Genomic DNA, 25,982 nt, shown 5'->3' with positions numbered 1-25,982 from the left:
CCATTCTTATTAACCTGCAATGTGGAACATATGGTAGCTGTGGGTGGCATGGCTAAGTTAGGCAGCCAGGAACCTGCTATCACTTCACTGTGTGGAGACAGTGGGGTGGGCAATTACTACAGAAGGTAGCCACGCTGTCACTTACTGCTGTCCAGAAAAGGAAGCTCTAAATACAATGTATTATCAAGTAAAGCACTAATCTATGAGAGGCGTGTTTGGTACTATTATGAAATGTTTTTTAGTGTTCAGTAACTCTGGAAGCTAAATTTAGAATGCCTCAGTGCACTCTGGATTGCTGGGTAGCAGGAGATGAATGGTTCCTACATGATGAGGTTAGGTGGATGGAATAAAGTCACAATTCATAAAATTTTGAGTCTGAAATCATTGGTTTACAACATGTTGTCAAATAGGAGATAAGACTTGCACCTGACTTGAGAAGGAAACACAGGTGTTTGTGTCCTTTCTGGCTTCATCATATTGCTTTTTTTTTTTTTTTTTAAAGAAGGTTTTACAATGTTGTGTTGGAAGAAATCTGTTTTATTTTAGCCTTAAAACGATGTCTTCCTCTTTCTCATTTTGCTCGTGAGAAATAAGCAGGATTTGAGCAGGCCTTGGGGAGGTGACCTGAATTGTGTGAGTGCAAAAAGAAGTGCTTTTTAATTTTTTTGTAACCTGTGGAAGTGATTCCTGTACACTTACAAGTAGAAAACATGTAGGAGCATTAAGAATGATTTGACAATATTTAATATACCTATGATATACGCTCCAATACCATACAAAAGAGTATCATGGGAAAACCCAATGGTAAATAAATTGCCTTTCTAAAGTGATCTCTTTAAAAAGTAGGGCTTTTGCAATAAACCAGAAGTAATTTTAGCAGTTATATTCTGTTTTCCTGGCCAGATGAAACCACCAGAAGTACAAGTATTTCCAAGCCTTTGGCTGTTCTCATTTTGAAGGCACTTCTACTGTTGAATGTCATGTAGTGTTGTATATGGGATAATACATGAAATGATGCTTGCAATATACTGTTGAAAGAGATAAAATTCTTTATATGTATTCACATGATCAGTATCAGTCACCTTGTGAATGTGAATATATATGTCTGTTCCTTTTATAGCCCTTCAAACTCAATGAGGTAATTATTGTTCAATTCACTAAAATAATTTCAGTTGCTTAAGAGTAAGAACAGCAAGAATTTGAAAGGAATACAGTGAGAAAGCTCTGGTTGACAAGCTGCATCAAGCTCCAGTTAATTTTCTTAGGTTCAGTCTTTGTTCAACTGCAGTTTTAAAAAGCACAGTAACTTCTGTTACCACAGTTTTACTGGCTCCTTTACCAGAACAAGTACTGCATTAGGATGTTCTTAAATACCAATGTCCTTATCTCTATTTCTTTCTCTTGCCTTTTTTTTTTTCCCTTCTAAAGAAAAGGGTTTTGAGGTCAAGTCAGCTTTTCCAGTTTAATAGTCAAAGATTGTTCTGAAATATCCATATCCATTGCAAAACACAGGATTTCAGGCCTGAATCCCATTTCCAGCTGTCATGGAAATTTCCAATCCCATTCCAAAGGAAAATTCCATTTTCAGCCTTCCATTCAGACCCCTGTTTAGGAAAGTGGGTTCTTTGAATAGCAATAGTGAGAAACAGAATATTAGTCCATGCCGATTTAGATTTGGAAATCTGTTGGAGCAAAGTATGTGGAAGAAAGAACTAATGAAAAGCTGAGCCCTTCAAAATGACTAAACAGGTTTGGAACACTGTCAAAGCAGATACAGCACGACATACCTTGCTTCCCATTAACAAAGGCAAAGACAAAATCTGTTACATCATAAAACATTTGACTGACTGAAGTGTGCCTGTAGATTAGTGCCCATGGGATTGCCTCAGCAAAACACAGCTGACCACATAACACTTAGTAATGTGGTCTGGATGTTGTCAAATCATGAGATCATCCTGCAGGCAGGAGCACACCAGAGTCCAATATCTTCTTGTTAAGGTTGATCCACTTCAGCAGTCACTCACTCTTCATTATCATAATTTCCTTTTACTGCTAAACGGAGATGAGGGGCGCAGACCTCCTGGATATCAGCAAACAACAGAGCTTGCTGGCAGTGTTAACTGTGCCAGGCCCTTCCTCTGTACTTTCCATTTTTGCAACACATTTCATCTGAGGCTGAAGTCCCGCAGTACTGTGTGAATATCGCGCTACTGGAATTCCTAAGCCTCTGTGAATATCGCGCTACTGGAATTCCTAAGCCTGAAGCTCACTTTTGCTCAAAGGAGGCAATACAAAATGGTGTACCACTAAAATCTCGTTTATACTCTGTTCCAGGGATTTAATGGTGTGTGCATATTCTGCCCTTTTGGGGTGGAGGGCGAAGTTCATCCTAAAATGAAAGCAAAGTTTAAGCCAGGCTTGTTAAGGCAGTGCCCAGTGGGATTTTAAAAATTATATTTTTTAACCAATTATATTGGTTCTTCCACAGACTTTAAATGACTTGTTCATCATCTTACTGTAGATTAGATTCCTGATTCTGTGACACTGTGCTCCAGTCACAAGACCTTGAATTTTACAGTCACGTATTTAGAAATGTCTCTTAAAAAGAAAAAAAAAGAAACACACCTTAAAAAATCAGCCACTTACATGAGTACCAGAAACCAACCACTGTTATGTCCAGACTCTGGCCATTATTGTAATACATGTGCTATAAGAGTACAGATAAAATAGAATGGTAGGATTCACAGACTTTAAAGTATGTATGCAGCCAATGCTGACTTATTTGAACAGCGTCAAATTCTATGATTTAGACACAGAAATTTGTGTTGTACAAAATAATGAATGAATTTAGAGATACATTTATGTGATGTATTCCATAACATTTACAGTCAAACGTGTAGTAAGCTTATACAGTAAAAAAAAGGTGTTACAAATTCTGTTACAATCTCATATGGACATGCTGTACTTTATAGGCATAATTTTCATGCTAAGGAGACAACTTGTTCTTTAGTCCAAAACATTTTATTTTAGCAACATATATAATATGAAAAGAATCACTAAGTAAGTGTAGTTATAACTGTGTTGCTAAAATTGCAGTGGTTCACACTAAATAAATTAAGAGTATTAGAAGTATACATGTCATAAATTTAAAACTCAAAAATAATGCAATGTGTGATACCAAACTGAGCAAGTATTCAAACAGCTTATTTGGAGGCTTCGAGAAAAGCATCCAGATCCAATTAGAACCATTTATTGAGGTCTGTACAGTTTCCTTTTTACTTTCCTATATACATTGCTAGATATTTTATATTTTAAACATTCCCCCTTCTCATTGTTTGAAACTGAAATGTGATTTTTTTTTTTAATATCCTGATGCTTTTCTGGCTCCATTTAAATCAATGGCAAGTAATTTTTGTAATAAAATGAACAGTATTAGCGATAATTCTTGAAGAATGACTTAGTAAAATACATACTTTTCTATGCATCCTTTCAGCATATAAGCTAACATTTTTACTGCTTGTATAGTGATTGAACTATTGCTTTTAATGCCATTTATTATTTCTATAGATATAGTTAAAACTGTGTAGAGCTTAGACTCTCTAATAAATAGATAGTGCTTATTGTACGAATATTTCTTGCTTGTAGGAAGCAAGACAGTAGCTTACAGTTTCACAGTGGGTGCATTTGTGGGTGAAATTCAGTACTGGGAAGGGGGCCAGTTCCCAGTGATTTCATTCTTCAGTATAGAACATTAATGAAGAAATCTTGCACTAGCCACGGGAAGCCAACTCTCCTGACCCTAATCATCCAAAATGACTCTATGGCTAGAAGCCACAAGACGTTGAGTACGCAGCCTGGGGAGCCAGGGAGAGGGGAAGCCCTGGAGCAGGTAGCAGCTGGCACTGGTTCCTCCAGTCGAGGGGAGGACTGGTGCGGAGGAGGGCTGGGCAGGCTGCTCGGCGGCCCTGAGACACTGCCAGCTCCGGCAGCCGGTGGCTCATATTCTCCTACAGCCGGGCTCCTGTGTGCGTACTCGTAGCAGAGTTGCTGTGCTTGAACTGGTTTGAGAATCACAGGTTAACTTCCCTGGTTCTCATCCTGTAAAAAGAAGTATTACTTCCCTTATGTACTCTGTTGTAATGTTTGGGTTACTGCAATGTAAGCGCTCTATTTTATTCCGTTTCCCTCAAGGTACTCTGTCTTAGGACAAGAAAGCATCAAACCATACTTCAAAACTCAATCAAATATATTTAATAGAGAATTAACATGTGTTAAAACAGTGTAATACAGCTTAATGTACCTTTCTAAATAATTATGATCCCAAGCGTGGTAAAGACAATCTCTTCTGAGAAGCTGGAACACAGTGACTTGTCCATCCAACTTACGTATCTTATTTTGTTCAGAAAAAGGGTGGAGTTAAAAAGGCAGGCAGTAAGGGTTTCACCTTTGTTGTTAATCCATGAAATATCTTAGAATAAATCTAAGTTTAGTCCCCCCAAAATAACTAAAGGAACAGTAATTGAAATTCAATAGAAAAATAGATGTTATATTTTAAATGTACTTTTCTCAGCACTGTATTCAACATCCGGGTTAGCAGCCGAATCTCCTTCCACAGTAGTCAACCAATTTGTGATTGACTTCAGTACGAGGCTGTTTGATTGCATGACTTGAACCTTGGCTACACCTTCTTACCTCCAGTTAAGCTATTTCTTCTCCGTGTTTTCTTAAATTTATTCTAGTTGGAAGCTAGTTGGTTTCGCAGTGTTTCATAATGGAAAAGGTGCAGAACACATAAAATCAGTAAGAAATAAATTGTTATTTTCCCTGTCCAAACTGAAGAGTTTCAAAGCAGGATTCCAGGCTTGAGAAGAAGTATACTGTGACCACAGTGTTTTCCTGTTGCCAAGCCCTGTGGTAGATACCATATTCTTGTTGTGGTGACAAAGCAGGTTCCTACAGCACAAGTAAATGTTGTCCCTACAAAATGGAATAATTCTAAACTCAGCATGATGGCTAAAGGTCTTGGCTTTCAGAGAACTGGGACTTAAGCAGCAAATCAAACAACCTATTTTATTTTTCATTCAGTGCCGTGACGTTGGCCAGTTAGAATCTTACTTTTTGTGCAGTCATAACATTCTCTCGTGCCACTCACTATTGTGCACTGATGCTGTGAAATGCAAGAGAATTCCAGGCACACGCAAGAAAATCTCAACTTGCCACAGAAGATTTATTGGTGAGGCAACGGTCAAATTCTTTCTTTATATGCAATTCTAAGCCTGGAACAGCTTCCTTGTCTCCAGCAGATGAGAACGAAATCTGGCTCATTTAATCTAATTTTGTCTCCGCCAACAGATCCTTCTCTCTAGTTCTGGCCTACAGAGCTGATTTTTATAATAGCTTCAATATGAAAAAAAAAAATTTAAAAACTCAGCATAGAGAGCCTCCAATGCTTCCTTTGGACGTTTTGTAACTCACACTGTTAACCAGTAAATATGCAAGTTTTTTTATTTTGATAATGACGCCTGGAATACTGGAAGATCTAACATTTCCTCAAACAAAACGATTTATCTTGGTGTAGCAGGATCAGCATCTCAGCTGGGGCTTCTGGGTGCTACTCTACTACAAACAAAATAAAAAACCAGTCAGGTGAAATTAATAGTATATTGGAGACGTCCTTACTCTCCTTGCACATGGAAGAACGTGTTGAGGATATTAAATCAGAACACAATAAATTGAGAGAAATGGGTTTTTCCATAAATACCAAACACGTTAGATAGCAGCTATCACTAGCAACCAGCAGTGCTTCTTAAAATACTGCTACAGCATTCTTAATGGATGGTTTTCCTTGTGGCTACGTAGGCATGTGGACTGTGCTAGCTCCCCCCTCCTCTCGCACTGCAATACGTAGGAAGCTATTATTCCCAAATGGAGCATTTGCTTGCTGACATCACATGCGGTAGGATCCTTTTGTTTGCCTGTGGCTCCTGCGTTGAAATGTTTGTCTGAGTCACAAATCCCAATGCCTTGCTTCCTCTATGTCATGCTGGCTTGAGAGCTTCTCCCTGACTCAGAGTTTTTAAATTTTGACACAGCCCGGTTTGCTGCATGGCAATTGAATACTTTTCCTTTAAATATTTTATTATGTAATTTATATCTAAACATGATAATGATTCAAACATCACTGCCACTTTTTTTTGCAGCTTTTTGAATAGAGAGGTTTTGTGGCTCAGATTCAGCACTGAATTTTGTTTCAAGGCAAAGTCAGTTTAGTGTTACTAAATTAAAAATTAAAGATAGTGACTCCCACATCTTGAATTCTCCATTTAGCCTGCTGGCTGTGTTTCCTCAGCTATAACATTATCAAGCACTATGGCAGAAAGGGGTCATATGTGTGCGTGTGTACAGACAAACACTTCTCATAATTGAATTCCTGTTTTGCACTGCAGTACCTTTCTTCTCCTCTAATAATCTTATTGCTTTGTTTTCTCTTAATAAAAAGAGAACAAATCCCTGCTGGACTTTCAGTGTACGTTCATTCTTTCATTTGGTTTAGATTCTGGAGCTGCTAATATATTGCTGGTGTGTAAGAAGCCTGGGTTTCCTCTTTATTAAAGCCATGAACAAAACAGATCCTGATTACAGAATCTGCATTCTGAATGCTGTGGTAAAAGAAGAACATGGAAGGAAAGGGCTATGCATCAGTTTGGTTCAAGCTTGAGTGATGGTAAACTATTCTTACTTACTAAGATAGGAACATGAAATTACCATGCTGGATTAAATCTTTTGTCCTTCAGATCTAGTCTTTCATCTCTAGTGTTACCACTACAAGATAAAGAAGTTGTTCAAAACGCTGCTTTGATTGTCCTTGATCAAGGACTTTGCAGCAGGTAAGGGCTAATGCCCCCATCTGGCATAGCACTTAGGCACGTTATTTCTCTTAAAGCATCCATCAGCAGCTCCCCTGCCTTCTGCCCTGGTCTGAAGCGTGTGAGCAGACTGCTGCATGAAACCTTGTTAAAATTCAGATACACGCAAAACCAGATGAGTGATAAAGACCTGTGTCATTAAATGTACTGTATTAGATGCTCACGTTTCATTGTTTTTTTACCGAAAGAAGTAGTATTCTCCATCCCCCCCAAAAAAGCTGAAGCCTCTTGTTATAGAAAACATAGATTTTTATTATAAAAGTAAAATTATGCCATACACAAAGGAGTTTCCTGTGACAGAAATTTGCATATTGCAGTCTTAATGTTAAAATAATGTCCAGAGAACGAATTTAAGTTCGAGTCTCTCAGGCTACCTTTGGTTGCATGTTCACTATGCAACTGTTCTCATGTAGCACACATTTTTTAACATTCAACTTTGGAATCGCTGTTACTTTTGCTCTTCTCTCCGTGGCCGTTTGCGAGGGTTCATTTCAGTATCTTCTGCATTTTGAGTGACAGCTGGAGGCTGCACATCTCGGAAGCCATGAGACTGTAACATATAAGCAAAATCATGTGATAACACTTCTATGGATATAAAGTATGAGTAACTAGTTCGCAGAAGATCAGAATAAGGTATGATGCTGTCATTTATTTTAGATGAGCAGCCACAGAATGTTTATAGACCAGGGCTAAGCTCAGAACTGCAAGCTTTTCAACACACACATGCCAACTAATAACTGTGTCTTCATTTTATTTTGTAAAGATATTTTATTTTCACCAACTAGGCTATCATTTTCATTTTACCACTAATAACCCCTATGGCTATGAAGCACTGCTTCTCTGTAAATTAACTTATGTTGCCTATTTAAATAAATTAAAAGCCAAATCCTTCAGCCCTTATTCAGGCTCCCACAGAAGCAAGGAGATGACTGATTAATTGCCTCAGTCATTTTCAGAAACAAAACTGTGAATTTCTAAAACGTAGGATATTTTTGTTTCATGTATCTACTTAGTGAACTGAAAACATCAATGAGACATTGTAAGAGAACAGCGTATCTCAGTCTCTAGATTGCAAAGACTGTCCCAGCGTAGTAATTTATGGGACACAATGGGATGAAAACCTTTAACTGCCAAAAATGAAATGCAGAAGTGAAAACTAGATGCTGCTACTCAGGAGAGAGCTTAAAGTGATCTATTTGGCTTAGTACCAGTTGTATTTTCTTTTACCTTAGCTCACAATTTAATGATTTTAAAAGATTTTAAAATATGAAAGATCTGGAAAATCAGTTAGTTAAACATGTCATCAATGCAGATGGAGATAGTGAGATGCTACGTGAAGCCTGCAACTGTCTGTCTTCCCATCTCCAGACAAATGCTGTGCAGGGAGCACTGCTGACAGCTCAGTGAAGACTCATTGCAGTGCAGACTTAGAGAGGAAACGGGGTTAATCAGAAAAAGAAATTGCTTTGGGGATCCTAACTGCTCAGGTAGAGACAATGTGGGGATGAGAGCAATTCAGGAAAGCTGACATTTTAGGTTGGTGCAGTGTGAAAAAGCAGGTAGAATTACTATCAGACATGTGACTTTTCTAAAATGCCAGTCTGTCCCACACCAAGATCAATCCAAAACAAAACAAAACCCAGTAAAAATGTTTTGCTTAAGTCTTCTATCTCTGCATTTCTATTTCTAAATGCCTCACCTTACACAGCCTGCTATGATTTAAAGGAACAAACAGCAAGAGGTGCCACAAGGGCAGAATTTGTGCAGTCCCTCTGCTATTATAAGCAACTCAAGTGTTATTCTAAATAGCATAATGGGGAATCTTCAAGTTTAGTGTTTCACTGCTGCTTGCATCTAATCTCTGCCATTTCCCTTAGGCACAAAGGTGGAGCTGTAGCCAAGAATCCACTTAATCCAGCATGCTAGACTCCCAGCGAAAGCATTCCAATGGTTATGAAGGCCAGAACACGATAAAGTAGGCTGCTTAGTATGGATGTTTTCCATTTAGCTACAGGCATGAGCCTTCTGGGCATAGCACCTCAAAAATATAAGACTTTTGTGTATTTTTGTGAAGCTTGTTAGTGGTTTTTCAATGGCGAGAATGTGGCTAATGGAACCAATGACCTACAAAGCTCAGATAGTCTATGGCCATTTTGAATTGTTCTTTAATGTCTTCTGGCGTCTACAGGCTGCATCAAGATTGACGAAGGTAGATGGCTTTATTACTTGAGCAGGATTCTAATTGCTAGTCTGGCAGACCCTCCACAGCTCAGGGAAATACTGACAATTCCTACCCAGAATGTAGGTCCTGGGTCTTTATCTTTCACGATGAAATAATCAGGTCACATTACCTGGGAAATTTAGGTGAATCAGATGATCTACTTATTCCCTTGTGCATAAATCGATTTGCATTTCTATACTCTGCATTTAAGAATGAATCCTTATCAGGCTGTGAAAGAAACTCTGTTTCATTTGATCGGTGTTCCACAGCTTCCACACTGGCTCAGAGCGGTGACTGACTTGCCAGTATGCTGGAAAGGACACGGCTGAAAAAGAACTAGAGCTGGGTCACTACGTTACACACTGCCCCATCGGCTTACAGGCCCTGAACAGCCAGTTTGTCCATGGTACCAAAGTATCTAGTTTGCATAAGCCTAAACATCTTTGAGGATCTAGGCTTGAGGAACTTCTTATTTTTTTAATTATCTTTTTTTGTATGCTGGTTATACATAGATGTGCTAGATCAGATTTAGAAACACTGAACGTGTATTTACATCTTCCAGTTTAACTACAGAGATGGGAATGAGAAATGATAACAGCAGACTGTTACCATCAGACCTGAATTTCATGAAAGAAACAGGGATAATAAATTTTTTACTTACAGAAACCATCTGCTGAAGCAGCTCAACAGGATTAAGGGAAAAAACACAGGGATAATCTTAAGTTTTAACTAATCTTTGATTAGGATACACTCTCAACTGTATTTCAAGAATGTGTGCATTCACACAGAAGAAGAAAGCATAGCTGTTTTATAATGCATATAAAACTGAAAGGAAAAGGCAATTAAACTGTGTAAGATAAAATCCATCTGTTTGTCAGCTGGAGAGAAAGGGCTGCACGCTCACATCACATGATCCAAACAACCTTGGGACGTAGTCCCACTTACCCTTCCAGTCTTTACAGAACTAAGAATAGATATGTATTTGCAGTATTTCTTCCGTCCAGGTGAATACATTCAGGAGTGAAAAAAAAATCTGATTTCTGTTCAATAGTTTGAAGATCTCATCTTATGGCAGCATTAAAATCTGCAGGAAATGCTATGGCAACGTGTTTCCATGAGGACACATAGCAAATAGTTATGGCATGTACCTATGTATCTGACATTTGAAGATGTAAGACTCGAGTGGTGGGTTTTTCTTAAACCTAAATACAGCTTAGACAGTATGTATTCTCATTAATATGTATCTAAGCGCTCCACAAAAGAAAATAATCACAGGATTTAACCAGGGATGACTAAGGATGCCGGCCATAAGCTGGAAGCTCCTCATATGATAATAACAGAAGAGAAAAATCTGTATATATTGGCTGGTCATAGGGTCACCGGTAGGATGGAGCTATGAAAGAGATAAATACAACCTAGGTTGTATCATGCAATGCACTTACAGCAGAGGTGTGGAAATACGTATGGCACAAAGCACTGGTGAGACCTCATGTATGATTCTGGTCACCCTTGTCCTAAAAAGATAAACTCAACTGGAACAGATGCAAAGAAGAGCCACTAGGAAAACAATAACCTGCCTGACAAGGGAGAAAACAGCTTGGCTTGTTCAGGTCTCCCAAAATGAAGGCTCAGAGAGTGCATGACTGTCCTCTCTAATTGCACTTAGGCCAAAAGTTAATGTCGAGAGCAGATAAAATAAGCAGTACTAGCACAAGAACAGATGGGGACAGGCTGCCTGTAAATTTGATCTGGAAATCAAAATGTTTTAACTCTTAAGAGGACTAACATGCTGGGTCATTTTTCTAAAAAGAAAAGATGCAAGATATTCATTAACCTGGAGACATCCCAGTATTACTGGTTACCTTCAGAAAGCAACAGAAAGGCAACACTAAGAAAGCAAACATCATTCTCAGATTTGTCTATGTGTCTGAAAATTCCTTTACAGGTAACAATTTGCTCCCATCTCTGTATCTCCATCCCCAAAGAAATACTAACTGTAATGTGATATGGTATGGTTGACTCCTTCTGACTCGGTGATTTGTACAATGTTGCCAACCTGGTTAAACAAAAAACAGATAATTATGATTAGTGAATACAATAATAAAAATTCCAAGTTACCAAATGACCAGACCCAAGTTTTCCCACAATCATGGGGTAGGTGACCAGTGGAATTCTTATGTATGTATTTTCATATAGGTCATTTAAACTGTGGATGCCAAATTCCCATCCTTACATGACCTGTCAGATCAAATACAATGTAGACCTACTAAAAAGAGTGAATGATTAATTAGCCTTGTTTCATCAAAGTATTTGATCACATTTTTGGAACAGTATTCATTATGAATTAGTTCCAAATGCCACTTTCTTAAAATGCAAACAAAAAAAGGTTTTGAGCACAACTCTTTCCTGCTCCGTTAAGCAATCATTTGTTCATTGACCTCTCTAAGTTGGGAGATACCCTCAAGAACTCAAATACTTCTAGGGAGGTTTTTTCTAGAGACTTCACAAGCCTGTCAATATAACCTAGTGGATGAAGAATGAGAATACGATGTTCTATTTCTAAGCCTGACCTTGCCACTGACATACAGCACAACCTTGAGAAAATAATTTCCCTCGTATTTCTCCTCTAACACTTCCTTGATTTTGTGCATTTAGACTAAGCAATGCATCTTGATTTGTGCTTATACAGCACCTATCCCAATAGATGCTTGCATAATATAGACAGAAGATTGCAAAGTAGCTCAAAAGCAAGGGATTTTTGAACCAATCCAAGGCTGCTAGTCTGCACCATGCCCACCTCCCCAAAACGTACACTTATGAAAAGCCAATACAGAAAGTGTTCGGCTCTCTGTATCAAGACACCCTGCCAAAGATCCTGTTAATTATTTTGGTTTTTTTTTTTTTCCTCCCTGAGGTGCCATTCTATTAGAGAGCACGTAATTACAGCCTGAGGAACACTGTCACTTCATATTAGCTACACAGGGAATTCCTCAGAACATTGAAGTGGTGGGTTATACTCTACAAAATAGCCTAAATCTGAAGCTGCAGAAGCCATGCTTTTACAAGCGCTCAGCTGGAGCTCTGCTGCGTGCCTCTGACTCAACAGGATCTTTCCTCACAGCAATGAGAACCCTTATAATTAAGCTCTGACATTTTCAGTAGTAGAGAGAAAGAAAGAGACAGGTATCGTATTTGGCCAAAGCACAATTTAAAAAAAAAAAATAAATAAAAAAAAAGGCAAATGGATTCTCAAATGGTCATCTTTGTGCCTCAATAACCTAATACAAACACAAGAACAACAAAACCACGATGGCTCATCAGGTATAGGTAGTTAGTGTAAAAATGCAACAGAATCTAGCTATTTCTGCTTTTTACAGATAGGCAGTTATAATCGGAATTGCTGTGCTTCTGCAGGCCCCGCTCCATATTAGCTGCATGTTTAGTAATAAATAGTAAATTACAGTTTAAATAAATAAACTGTAAAAGTAAAAAAAAAAAAAAGTAAAAAAGTAAAAAAATAAAGTAAAAAAAATAAACAGTAAATAAAACATGTTTGTCTATCTTTGGCTTGCTTTCTGGAACCTGTATCTACAGCCTTCCTAGCTGCGTTGCAGAAGAAAAAAGCTCTTTACTTTTGATACATAAAATTAACTTTTGTTCACTGTGCAATCATTATGTTGATGCAACTTCTGTCTTATAAAGGCTGTTAACTAATCAGTGATGTTAATTTAATTCCAAATTAAACAGCCTGCTGTAATCATTCTGCATTGCCTTCAAACTCAGAATTTAAAAAACCAAAACTCCGCAAGAAAGTGTCACTGCGTTTCTCTTTCAAGTTTAACAAGCACAAATATGCACAACAACATTCCAGTAGCATTTTTGTTCGCTGTTTGCAGAAGATTAGGGTATTGAAGGAAGGCTTCTTAATCTCAAGTTGCTGCACTGTAATACTATATACAAGACAAATTTAACCACCCAGGAAGGAGAAGTGAGCTTGCAATACAGTGAACAGGGGAAAAAAAAAAAAAAAAAAACAGGAAACAGAAAAGATCTCACTGCAACAGACAGAACTTCATACTGTTTTTAGAAGGGTCATCCTCACTCCTTTGGGCTTCTAATATCATCCTCCATAGGTCAGCTCTGCACTGGGAGTAAATGCAGCTCGCTCTATACCTCTCTGCAGGTCACTGTGACTCGGTATCTGCATAGCTGTCTGGTTTTGCAGAACCGTCCTGCTGCATTCCAAAGCAGAAAAGTCCAACGGCTGCCACTGAGGCTCAGGGGTCAGTAGGCCTATGGTCTGTCCTGAGAATCACCATCTAGCTGGAAAACCTTCTTTGGCATCTTTGGCTTTGCACTGACTGGGGCCTAAAAAAAAAAAAGACTGAAGCAAAGAAATTCTACTCCCTGCTTACAAAATGCAGATAGTAAAAAAAAATTTCTACTTAGCCACCAGATCCAACTGCCATTAGGATGTTCTATTTTGATGAGACGTGGCATTTTGTCAGAAAGAAGGTATAGCACTGCAGCAAGCTGACCATGGGGAGAAGGAGGATCACGACAGTTCGGCCCACACTGCCTTAGGCTGAACTAGAAAGCTCTTCTTGAGCCTCAGTAGCCTGGGACATGGCAGACCAAGGCCAGAAGTCAAACTAAGTCGAATTCAAATCACTGCTTGGCCACTAGGGCCAGTCTGAAAAAGACTGGGATTATTCTGTACCTGACAGTATTATTGTGTACCTTACCAGCCTACATTTTCACTTACCTCTGACTGTTGTCCCAGTGAAAGATTAAACGGACAGTGGCAGCATGTCCCCAGCTTTCTCCTGGGTGACACAAAATGACAGGCCATTTTATTTATCTCCTATAGCAGCAGCAGCATCAGTAAACTGAACTGAAATTAGACCAGTCTTCCAAAAAAAGAAAAACCCATGATTAAAATATACATACCTTTCTTGCAGTAATGAATCACATCTTTTTCATATGTGCAAGGATTTCACAACTAGTTTATCAAATATATTGGGACAAGGAATAACCTCTGTACTCACAGTGGGTTCTACAGAAAGCTTGATGCAATACTTCCATATTTGTAGAAAGATTTTATATATACCTAATTAAGGACAGGTACTACACAAATCTTGAAAACAGAGGCAGCATGAAGAAAAGATTTTTCTAATTACTACTGAAGAAGTCTAGTGAGTATGTCTAAATCCTACTTCAAAATTGCAATATTCTGTCTCTCAGGCATAATTATGAGCAAACATCACTCCCTTTGGGATACAAGCTTTGGGAGAAAGTCAATAATTATTAAAGTATTAAGGGCCCCTGAAGCAGTCTTCTGCTTCTGACAGCAAAATGCAAAAGAACACAACCAAAAGCAAGGAGCGGGGGGGCACGGTGAAAAGAGAAGGAAGTTTGGATTGTTATCCTATTTCAGGGGAAACAGTCCTACTGTTTCAGTTCACACCTGACCACAAGCTCAGTCAATTTATAGACAGTTTTATTGGGTGTTTTCCTCTGTTTATCCCAGGAGACAGTCAGCAGTCCAAAGATGGATTGCATTTTAAACCAGTCATTTTGGTTAAGTGCTGCAAGCCTCTCCTGTTCACCTGCACACAGCCCTGTGACTTCTGAATCACTTGTTGGTCTCCATCATGTCACCAGCCCCGCGCCCCATGTGCTCTGGTATTCATTATAGCACAGAGAAGAAAAAAAAATGATTCAACTGTAATGAAGACCCAGACCCTCTAGGCATCTTGCCAGACCATGCTCCACTATATCTCAGTTGAGATTAAAGATTTTGGCTATCAGATACGGTTCTGAGTCAGAGATCAAAACACATTTTACAATGGGTACAAATTCCACACCAGAATGTTTCCAACTGTATCAAATATGAGAGAAAAACGTTACTGTAAAGTGAGATATTTCTGAGTTAAACTGGCTGTAGATTAATATTTGACCTCCTTTCTAAATATACCCAGTAGGAATGTCTAGGAACACCCAGCTTAGCTATCACTAGTGGGAAAGAAAGCTGTCCCCTTCATAAAGCTCTTGACTTAATACCTTGCAGCATCTGTGCTTTTTTTTTTTTTTCTTCATAATTAAGAACTTCCCTTCTGCTAGGAAGCTGAATAAGAGTTTAGAGATTAATGCTCTTGTGAAATCTTAGAAAAGGCTGTTTCTAAGGCTTACCAATCAACGGGGGAAAAAAACTACTTAGGGGAGGCAATAGGATTGATTTTGCTTGGGGTTTTGCTGCTGACCCCTCCCTCAATAGTTCCTTTGGCTACAACCGACCATGGAGGAGTAGGAGGTTCTTTAGCCTCTACGATGAGACTGTAGAAATAGCATCCCTTCAGAGTGGGTTGTAAAAATCACCTTGTAATCCACCAGGGCAATACTTGCACCGAGTCTATGGAATAAACTCACATCAAAATGAAGACAGCTTTGTACCACTCTGAAATGCTCAACTTGAAATATTGCTGTTTAGGATGAGGAGAATATCTCTTAGCTTAACCATTTTACCAACTGGTACAAAGTTTCATTTTTGCAAGAGTACACACTACTCAGTTTAACAATACTATGTGGTTACACACACATTCTGGTAAGAGTCACAACCAGTTTACAGTCAATATGAGGTTATGTCAAATTAAATGTTTGTAAAAGAAAATACGCACAAGACAACACATGATATCTTTGAATTATAACCTACTCTGAATGTTTTCACACTCTTCACTGTCCCTATGACTCAATAAACACAACGGCTCTCAAACAACGCTGGCTATTGAAAAAAGACAAAATCTACTAGCTTTAACTGAGTATGTAGCCAGAAAGGCTGCCAAAAATAACACATCAGAGAGCAAGAGGCAAAAATGACAAAACGGGTCAGATACTGGAAGCTGGGTCTTTATCTGCATGCAGAGCTCAAAATTCCGCATTCTTCACATTCTTGAAGGAGATGCTCTGTATTTGTTCATTTTATCTTACATCTGTGCCAAATGGTTCAATGCCTGTACAGACACTGAGAACATCTTTGCCTTTGTGCTGTCCCCTTCTTCTCCCTCCCCTCCAGAACAAGGGAATCATTACTTAGTTCACGGAAACTGAAGCTGTGGACAGGGAATTTATGCCCTTTAAGTACATCATAGAATAATACAAAGTTACAACCTGGAACAAGATTTAAACGCTGAGTTTTTTTCTTAATTTGTCAAAATCTCTACTTCAGAAGAACTGTTCTATTTTCCCCTGTGACCTCGCAGAAGAGTCTATATGAGGTACTCTGCTCATTAAAGGGCAAAATGGAGCAGCCTGTAAAAACCCCCGAAACTCACTATGGGCGGGCTGTAGTTGAGGATCCCACACAGAACCTCCCTCTACATCGTAACTGTAGAGAGCAATGGGTAGAGAGTTCCAGCTATGCAGCAAATATGAAACACCTTTGCAAATAATTAATGGAATGTGTTCAAGTGTAATGGCAAAATAAACAATTTAAGCTGTTTTGGAGAGGCCGTGAATGATTCTCAGGGAATTTAGGAAATTGCAGCATAGTTTGAGGTGTGCAACCATTAAGCTGTGTTCTTCTGTTAGTGTTTTAACCTGTTCATCATCACATTCTTGCTAGAGGTTTACTGCCCCCAAGTCCATCCCTACACTTTTCGCATGATCATTCACTAGCCAATTTCAGTCTAAATTATCTGATTTATCGGAGTTTTACTTATTGTTTAAATAGCTCAAGCTTACCTGGCCCACTTTTGGCAGAAACGGATTGGGAGACAATCACATAAACAGCTCAGCCAGCATCTAGGATGCGGCAGTGACCTCCAGCAGGGGTAGTGGCCTCCTTAGCTGACACAACTGCAGCTGGAATAAAGGTAACTCCACAGCCTCAGATCCTCAGGGGAAGGCTGCAATACATTAGCTGCACATCTAAAAACCTAATTACTCAGAGAGTTCTTAGTACCTAGTGCTTCCCCATCAAGGGTGACTCAATCATCTTAAGGAATACTGATAGTTCTAATATCAAGTTTAGTATTAAAAATTTTGGTTTAAAAAGGAAAAAAAAAAATCCAGCAGTGCTCTCAATCTGTGAGTTTCTACAGTCCAGAAACGTCATGACTTTAAAAAATATTTGTAATCCCTTTTCAAAAATCTAACCAGGATTCTAATCTGCACGCCATGTTTAAGTTTAGAACAAAATTTGATAGTTGCTAATTATAATTATAATGCTGACGTAGATAAGCACTACTGTAGAGTTCCACAATGCTAGCAGTTCCAGATGGGTCTAATAGTTTCATCATGGATTCTGCTACACTGCAAAAGTTCAGCAAACAATTTATTTTTCTTCGTACATGATGCCAAAGGAAAGGAAGTCATATATTTGAAGATTAACTCAGTTTTCAACTCACAAGCTAAACACTTACCTAAAGCAGGTACCAATGTGGACTGGCTTTGTCCAATCCTTGTTGTCATTTGGTTTGTCAGAACTACCTAAAAGAAGAAACAAAAGCAAACAAACAAGAACATCTCCAGAAAAGCAGCTTACTTGTGGAAGGAAGAGAGGGATTTTTCAAAAAGCTTTTATCAAGTTACTCAGGCAAAACTCTTGCCTACTGTAATGACGCTTTCATGTTAACAAGAAGAAACTGTAAAGGTGCCTCATCTTTCCCCAATAGCCAAAATAAAACGAGAACCCTGCAAAATGTATTTTCAATTTGCTAGAAGGTAGATTTCTTTCATTCAAGACTTTAAAGAAACCTAAGTTTCTCCCTTCCCAAGGGATGCAAACTCTACACAACTTGTATATTCCGTCGTATTTGTACTAAATACTCTTTGGATCTGTACTTAGATGCACATGACTCGTACTAGCCCTCTAAAGAGATAGATTTCAGTCACTGTGGCATAAATGAACTTGGTGGTTCTGCTCAAAACATGCATAAGCCTAGTGATTAACAGAATTTCTGCACCTTGTAGTCTAAAAATGCGCAAGTGGGTACAATACAAAGCAGAATGGAAGTGAACAGACAGAGCGGGGGAGTGTTTTCGCAGCACGAATCACTCGTAGGAGGTTCACAGACAGTCTAGGTTAGATCCCTGGTAGAAGTGGGGGTGGGTGAGACAGAAAAGAGCCAGGAATATTAATTGCAAAGTTCATTAAAAACGAAAAATAAGAAATTGTACCCATCTTAAACCCTAGGGGTTTTCATTGTTTGACATGCTTGTATGATTCTTGCTTGAACAGTTAGAAAAGTGTGCTAGAGCAAGCAATTCCACTGAGCCCACTGGGGCACACATGAAAACATTTACATAGCTGAAAGCCCCAAGACATGTATTGCGTATTTTAGAGAAGTAATTCATCATATAGGGATGATAACAGTCCCAAAGAGAGTCCCCATCTCACTGCTGGAGGAGGGCTGGTCCGGACATCCTAGCACAACCCACCGAGTTCAGCTTTAGAAACTAAAGGAACGAGCTTCCTTCCATATTAGAGCATTCAGGCTGCCCAGCTTTGCCGCCTGACAAGCAATCTCTGGCACGCACGCTGAATTTAGACTGCTTGCAAGCTGCATGGAACTAACGCAAAAACTAACAAGAGGGCCACTCTGAGCTAAATCATTTCTGAAGCTCTGTGATTGATCACTTCTTTAGCAAGTGTTTATTTAGCGAGCGTTTGTACTAAACTACTTGCTTGTTCAATAGAAATGTTATATATGTTTCCCTTGACCAAAGAAAAAAAGACTGTACAATGACAACTGCTCCTGTTCAAGGTCACCAGGTACCGAATTTATGAGCGAAAGCACGCAGTAAACTGGAGGCTGTGCAAATCAAGCAGTCATATAACATTCGTCTCCCTTGGTGCACCAAGCAGGAAGAAGCTTCATAATTCATGTCAGGGCAAGAGAGAGGGTACGCTTTCAGCGGCAAGCACCATCGCCTAACCCAGGCGGAATGTCGAGCTGTGCTCTTTCCCTTCCTGCAGCTATCAGAGGAAGCACAAGGGGAGGCTTATTTTTAGCAGTTAGGAACAAAAGCCAATTGCGTGAGAGAGTTGTGGGTGACACGGTTGCAAGTCACCTGGAAACAGTTACAGGCACAAGCACCATTTTGAGACTGTGTAAGCTCTAATTCCTGAACAATGCTTTTCTGTGCTGTAAAAGACTTGCCAAAACAACTTCTGGAACAGATGTAGCTTCTGAGTGCCATCTGCTGGCTACGCGGCTGCAGATTTGCTGGCCTCCATATTGGCCTAAATGACGTAGAAACAATGCCCAGGAAGGAAGCTATGGGTTTCCATGGATGCCAGAACAGCAAGCCAAACTAGCAGATAAAGTGGTTTTCCTCACTAAGAACAGTTCCTCCGCTAAGACAGTAGTTTATTTTTAAACAAAGAGTGGAAAATTATATTGGAACTGCTAAATACTCTGATGTATTTTAATGCGCGCACTTTGTAGGTAAAAGTCACCAAAGGAGCATTCCTTGTCCAACTAAATCATTACAGAAGATGATGTGAAACAGCATGACAAATTGATACGCTACCATTTAATTAAGATCCACAGGATGCTTTTAATGCAAATTTTACTTATTTTGGCAAGTCTAGGAATTTTCCACCTAAACAGTTTTGTCTGTGCGATCCATCTACATTTACTAACCAAACTGGCAAACACGAATGTAGAGGACGTTCTTGCAGCTTTATTTTGCTATTTACAGACAATCACAAATCACATTTGCTTAATTCTTCGTAATGTATTTATTCCAAAGTAGCATCTTTTGTGATTTAAACCCACCCCAGACTTACCGCTGATTTATGATCATTTGCGATGATGATCAGCTGTTGTGCCAGACCATTCAAAAGCCTTGTTCGAAGTGAGAGGTCCTCAAAGTCATGGCGAAAAGGAAATGCAATACCATCAACTACCACCAGTCGGACCTAAAGGCAGAAGAAAAGGAAAAACTACCATTACTATCCTACCAACAAATGACAAAAAGCAGTAAGACCTCTTTTTAAGTGCACTGGAATGTTTTATATAAGGCGATGACAATCTTTTATTTCATACTCAGATGTGTGTGGCAGTGTAACACCTATTGTCTCTCTCTATAGATCAGAGACAATCAGCATTCCACCAGCGTGCAGAGTAAAGAGCCTCAAGCTCCACACACACTAGTACACTTGCTAGGTGCAGTACTGCATTATGCATAGATACTAACTCAGACCATAGCTGCACTAGCTTAAACAAAATGCTGCACTAAGCTCCCCCATTAGTTAACTCAGCACAGAGCTGCCCTTCCGACCGTTTCCAGTTTCAGAGCTCACTCACAGCTAGCTGACTTATCTCTGCAGCACCCGCTACAGAATACAAAGTTGGACTTAAAGCCTTGCAGAAGAGAAGCGGGAGAAAGAAAAAAATCATTAAACATCATATAATAATTTATTTCACCCTCTCCCTCAAAAAATAAAATCCAAACCAAAACTAGAATACATGCTGTCTACAGTCACTGTTAAGACAACTCATCAGATTCTAAGGGTCATTATCAGTGGTCTACCTTAGAAACATGCATTTTAACAGATGCTTAAAGATATTCCAGACGCTGTACAATGGAGCTGAGTATCTATCTTGCCTGAAGATGTTTGCTTTGCTGAATTATTTCTTTTGTAGCAATCATTAGCTGAAGCTAGAGCACAATGCTGCTGCTGGCTCATCACCCTCAAGACACTATATAAACATTAGTCCGGGATTTTCATTTATTCTAACTTAATTTGTTGTAGCTGTTTTGATGACCCAAGTTTGTCTGAAATACAGAAGGGAGATGGATAGTCTTACAGTGTCTGCATGCTCAGATGTCACTCAAATCCTAGGTATCTACAAGTTCTTGCATTAATGCGCAAGATAACAAATTGGAAACAACACAAGAAAACTGATTTTGTGTATTATTGATTTAACTCATTACTGGGAAGTCGCCTTGTGACTGGAACATACAAGCCTGCGGCAAACATCACTCTGTGAAATGGCCCTGGGCCTCCAACTGAAAAAAAAAAAAAATCTTAATTTGAAAAAGAAGATTAATTAGTTAGAATTAAAATAAGATATTCTTCTGTTTTCTCATTTTTCTTCCTTCCTGCAAATTCTTTTCTATGAGCCTGTAAATCTTCCTCATGCATAATTTTTTGACTTTAGGAACAATCAGTTTAACAGTATAAACATGGCTCACGCTAGAAAGGAATGTATACATAGCTATATAACTTGCCTATCAGATGAGTATGTCCACGTAGGATGCAATTTAGTTTATTTTCTCCCAGTTGCACTTACAAAATAGCAAACAAGTAGACTTAAAGTATTCAGAAGTAGGCTATATAAAGAAAGCTTGGTAACACATGCCTTCTCCGTGTCAATTTGTCTCCACTAGACTTTAAAGAACTATGTTTATTACGACAAGAATATTTTCTAACATAGTCTTTTTCATATTATTGGTCTTTCTCATATTATTAAGATGATCTCAAACTAATTCATATTTCCAAATGACACTCTCTACAACTATGTCTCTCTCCAAAAAAACTTAAAACCTGGAGGTTTCCTGTGGTCCCAGTCTCAGCTCCAGGTCTGCACAGAGGGATCAGACTAATTTTAATGAGAGCTGGACTCCAATGAGCAATCTGTCAAGTCACTTATAGCCTGTCCAAGGAATCACCAGAAGGTCTTGCAGTTCTCCTGCAACCTTCAGTATTGCAGGCTCCAGGCCAAGCACAGATAATCAGCACAGATGGTACCAGAGATCTGCAACCCAATGTAACTGTGCTAATGAAGCCATGTACTTTCCACAAGAGCAAACACAACAGTGCACCGTTAGTACCTGGCAGAGAAAGGGAAATACCAGACTACGCTAAGCAAAAGTAAAGACTCCCATCTGCACTTTCAAGAACATAACAGCTTCCAAAAATGAAAATTATATGCAAAAGACAATCTAACTAAACAACACCGATTTGTGCTCTGTTAGAATAAAGCACAAGTCATCTTCCCTGAATCCTGTTAGGAAGTGATCTGCTGTGCAGAATCTAGAAATCTGGAAGGGAGGTGGTGAAAATCTGCCTTACAGTAGCATTTCACTAAGACACTAGGTACTAAGAAACTTTCTGGCTGTAGTCCACCCAAGAGTCAAGCTGCAGGCTCTGGCTGCTTGTAGCAACAGAAGATGTATTGGGAAGAAGGAGAAGAGTCACTTTCTGGATGCCAAGATGGTGCAGGATGCTTCTGGTCCTCAGTGACCTTCTAGAACAAAAAAAATGGCGCTAAGCCTTTCTGATCCCCCTGCATCATGGTCATCACACGCACACCTGGCTCAGACTCTTGTAAAGCAGTTTTGTGATGATTCATAACTCAGTGCTCATAGAAATGTAACAACACGTGGCGACATAGATCCAGTATCCTCACCTCGAAGTGGAGATTCAGGATGATGGCAAAAGCAAAATTACTCTCAAGCGTAATTCGGATGGGAATGAAAAAGCAAACAAGGAAGCAAGCTTTACATTTGTACTCTGGCATCAGCCAATATATTACTGTCAAGCTGATGAGGTACCAAGGTGTTACTCATGTTACTCTTACTATAACAGATGAACATCCCTGAAAATCTTTAGTGTGAAGATGAGTAATATCTTCTGATAAGTCTGCAATAACCCTTACCTTTGAATGCTCTGAAAGAAAGTCTGGGAGGAGGTAGACCTGTGCAAGAAGCTCTATGTAGTCACGGCAACGGAAGTAATATATGTGAGAAAGGATACTTTCAAGAGTGAAAGTCTCCAAAGCTTTTAGATGATCTGAGAACAAATAAATAGATGAGTAAATGAGTCAGAAGTCTGTACTAGCATATTGCTGCTTTCGTCATTCTACCAAAGTATGCCTTCCACATATAGCAACAGCAAACCCCCCCCAGAAACAGAAGCAGTCAAGGTAAAGAGTGTGGGAAACACACCTTCCATCTGGCTTGAAAGTCAGGAAGGCGGTGAGCAGATGCTATCTCAGCACTTGCACATAGACACACCGGAGCCTCCAAGGGAGTGCTCCAAAAATGAAAAATTTATTTCTGAAAAAATAACTTTTCCAGTAAATCATTTTCAAGCCAGAACACCACCAGAGGACAACAGTGTCTATTAATCATCCCTCGTTTAACGTACAGGCAGTAGCTCATTTAATACGATGTCCTTTTACCTCTGTTCAAACAGAAGTTTGCCGCATAAAATACTCTAAGAGTAACACAAAAGTTGTGTCAATATCCCCAACATACTGATGACTTACAGAATAAAACTCTTCATTAAATGCAACCTGGCTATATTGACCTTCTGAAGGAGCAGAATTCCAGCTGCAGTTTTACAATATGGGGCTTCAGCAGCAACATTGCCTTAAGAAATTCTGCCGTTCCTCTTCTCTTGCCCCAGCTGCTCTGCCTGTCCCTGTGTTGCAGCACATTATCCCTCAGTTTTGTTGACAGACTTGTGTTTGGGTTTTGCTGTAAATTCAATCATTAAAGTGCTAAAAAAGAAAAAAAGCAAAAGCCAAAAAACCCACAAACCTAAAAAACCCACAAATCGTCACGTAGAAAAAGAATTATTCTTAAAGTCGATCAGCTCAGTCCGCAGCATGGCTCCACGTGCTGATGCAGGTCAGGGTATGACACACAGAGATAGAAATGAAAGGCTGGCAGCAAGAACTCCTTAAGCCAGCACTGCTGCTGAAACCCTCAAACTGCAAAAGCGCAGCCTACAAGACACTCGTTTCACTCAGCTCCTAGCCTACTAGGCAGAAAGAAATGACTTAGCAACATACCTTCTTCTCGATGAGCTTCAGCAATAAGCTGGCAATGCTGCACACAGGCAGTTGCAATATCCACTACTCTGTCTACCATAAAACTTCCTTCAGTATCAATGAACACAGCTTCTCCGGCTACGCCCCCAAAGCATTCTGGGATCTGTACGTCTACTGCCAACTGCATACTGCCATGGGAAATGGGAAAAATGTAAATATTTACATCACAAAGCTCTCCCCTCCCAACTCACTCTGAAAGTGGCATTTCTGCTGAGGAATACATGGAGCAGGAAGCAGTACAGCCATTATCATTATTATATTTATAATGCTATATAAGAATCAGAGATTGCAGTCATGACAACAAGAAAAATGAACTCTCTTCACAGTTAAACTAAACAAAGCAAAGTGATTCTCAGCTGCAGGAAAGTAATCTAAAAATAAAATACCATAGCTGTGTTTTCCCAACACCAGGCGCTCCACAGATCTCGGTGATTTTCGTTAGCTGCACACCACCTCCCAGAATATTGTCTAGTGCTGAACAAAAGGTGATGATGAAGCCCTGGGCTTGCTCTTCTTCCAGAAGTTCCAGTGCTGTGCACTTTCTGGTGGCACCTGATCCCCCAGCAGTCCTTGCTGCATCCCCGTGACATTCCTGCCTCACAACCTGTAATGCTTCCAGTGCCTCTTCTTTGGAGATTCCAATTTCTAGAAGAGTCAAAATCATGAAACACTACCTTATTTTTATAAACAGTGATTTATTTAAAGTATGAAGAGATAATTCAACTTGTTTGACAGAACCTGATCATTCTGCAGCGTAACACAAAAATATTAATCCTTTTAGTATAACGATGCACACAGCTTGCCAACATCTCTAGAACTAATGACGTGATTTTCAAAAGAACTCAGAGCCATGACGCCCTGCGTTCAGAATTCAGGTGACAGTAAGTGATCTGCAAACGAAAAAAAAATCAGAACTGCTGTTTGTAGACGTGCATGAGATCTGGCAGAGCAATTCACCTATTCTGCACGGAATGTGCTGTCATATTGATGTCATTTGAAGCAAATAAGGTCCCGTAAAAGAAGTCGGGCTGCAGAGTAGTAAGTGACAGTGCCACCTGCTGATCGTACTCTGAATTCTCAGGGTAGCCCAGGGCTGAGCACCTTAGGCATCATTTCTGGATTTGAAGCACAGACCTGCTAACAGAAATGGGATACCTGCAAATACCTGTGTGTCTGTCTGCATGCACACATATCTGTCAGGACCTAGCTACTTCACTTTGATCTTCAAGGTAAAACTATTACCACATATTATCATAGATAATAAAACTACTGGTAATCAAAATGATACACTTCCTACAATGGCTGTGCAAATCTTATTTTAGCTTCTTGGAAAAGGTAACTTTCTGACTTCATAGAAGTGTGTTTTGTTTAAAGCATGTACAGCTGGGGAAAGAAGAGGAATGAGAGAGACAGAATCCTCTGGGGGTTTTTTCTGTATCCCATCTACACCTGCCACTCAGTGTAAGAAGGATCCTTTATCAGAATTGTCTTTTTTTCCCCCTTAGGCACAGTGAAAGCCAGCAGACGTTCACTCTGCCCATCTCTCCAGGCTCCCCTGAGGTCTCCGGGGTTTCTCAGGGGAGCTCACCACAGCCCCTCACCCTGGGCCAAGGGCCGTGCCTGCCCGAGCCGCTCCTCTGCATTAACCACTGAAATACGCGAGACCCTCCCGAACCCCCACCCTCGCTAATGAGCCGCGACGGAAGTTTCGCGGAGAGGAAGGGGCCAGGGAAGGGCTGCGGGGAGCCCTGCCCGAAGCGGGGACGCCCCGCGCTAAGGCGCCGGGGGAGGCGGCCTGCGGGGGACAGGGCCGTCCCCCCCCCCCCCCCCCGCCGGTACCTTTGCTCAGCCCGCAGGGGCCGGTCTCCAGCAGCTCCTGCGCCGTCTGGAAGCCGGCGGCGACGAGCCTGGCCCGCAGGGCGGGGGCCAGCGGCAGGCTGCCCAGCTCCCGCTGCATGCCGCCGCCGCCGGGCCGCGCTAGGCCGC

At 40.0% G+C, this 25,982-nt stretch overlaps 1 protein-coding gene across 10 annotated transcripts; it reads right to left on the bottom strand.

Moving 5' to 3' along the window:
- Positions 1-7,205: 7,205 nt before the first annotated feature.
- Positions 7,206-25,978, bottom strand: RAD51C (RAD51 paralog C). 10 transcript variants are annotated; one of them, XR_014229878.1, is made up of 10 exons: positions 25,836-25,978; positions 24,383-24,641; positions 23,958-24,124; positions 22,818-22,951; positions 19,940-20,071; positions 17,568-17,634; positions 13,913-13,973; positions 13,226-13,766; positions 11,143-11,203; positions 7,206-10,661 (listed from the first exon to the last, which is right to left on the bottom strand). XR_014229878.1 is itself a non-coding variant. In XM_082327914.1 (9 exons), exons 1-9 carry the CDS (start codon positions 25,951-25,953, stop codon positions 7,375-7,377), a joined length of 1,101 nt encoding a protein of 366 aa, XP_082184040.1. In that variant the 5' UTR covers positions 25,954-25,978; the 3' UTR covers positions 7,206-7,374. The 10 variants fall into 10 exon arrangements, 2 of the variants coding, with proteins under 2 accessions (XP_082184040.1, XP_082184039.1); XR_014229879.1 differs by having other exon boundaries at positions 13,226-13,515; XR_014229881.1 differs by having other exon boundaries at positions 7,405-7,476.
- Positions 25,979-25,982: the final 4 nt, after the last annotated feature.

Source organism: Platalea leucorodia (assembly GCF_965183815.1).
Source record: "Platalea leucorodia genome assembly, chromosome: 16".
NCBI lineage: Eukaryota > Metazoa > Chordata > Aves > Pelecaniformes > Threskiornithidae > Platalea > Platalea leucorodia.
This window is presented reverse-complemented; position numbering and strand designations above follow the sequence as displayed.

What these genes read in the sequence shown, in the direction of transcription:
- RAD51C (XM_082327913.1), bottom strand. Translation starts at nt 25,953, where the DNA reads ATGCAGCGGGAGCTGGGCAGCCTGCCGCTGGCCCCCGCCCTGCGGGCC. An exon ending in CCCCTGCGGGCTGAGCAAAG is followed by an intron (nt 24,642 to 25,835) that starts GTACCGGCGGGG and finishes TGACTCTTCTAG; the next exon opens with AAATTGGAATCTCCAAAGAA. An exon ending in GTTGGGAAAACACAGCTATG is followed by an intron (nt 24,125 to 24,382) that starts GTATTTTATTTT and finishes TTCCCATGGCAG; the next exon opens with TATGCAGTTGGCAGTAGACG.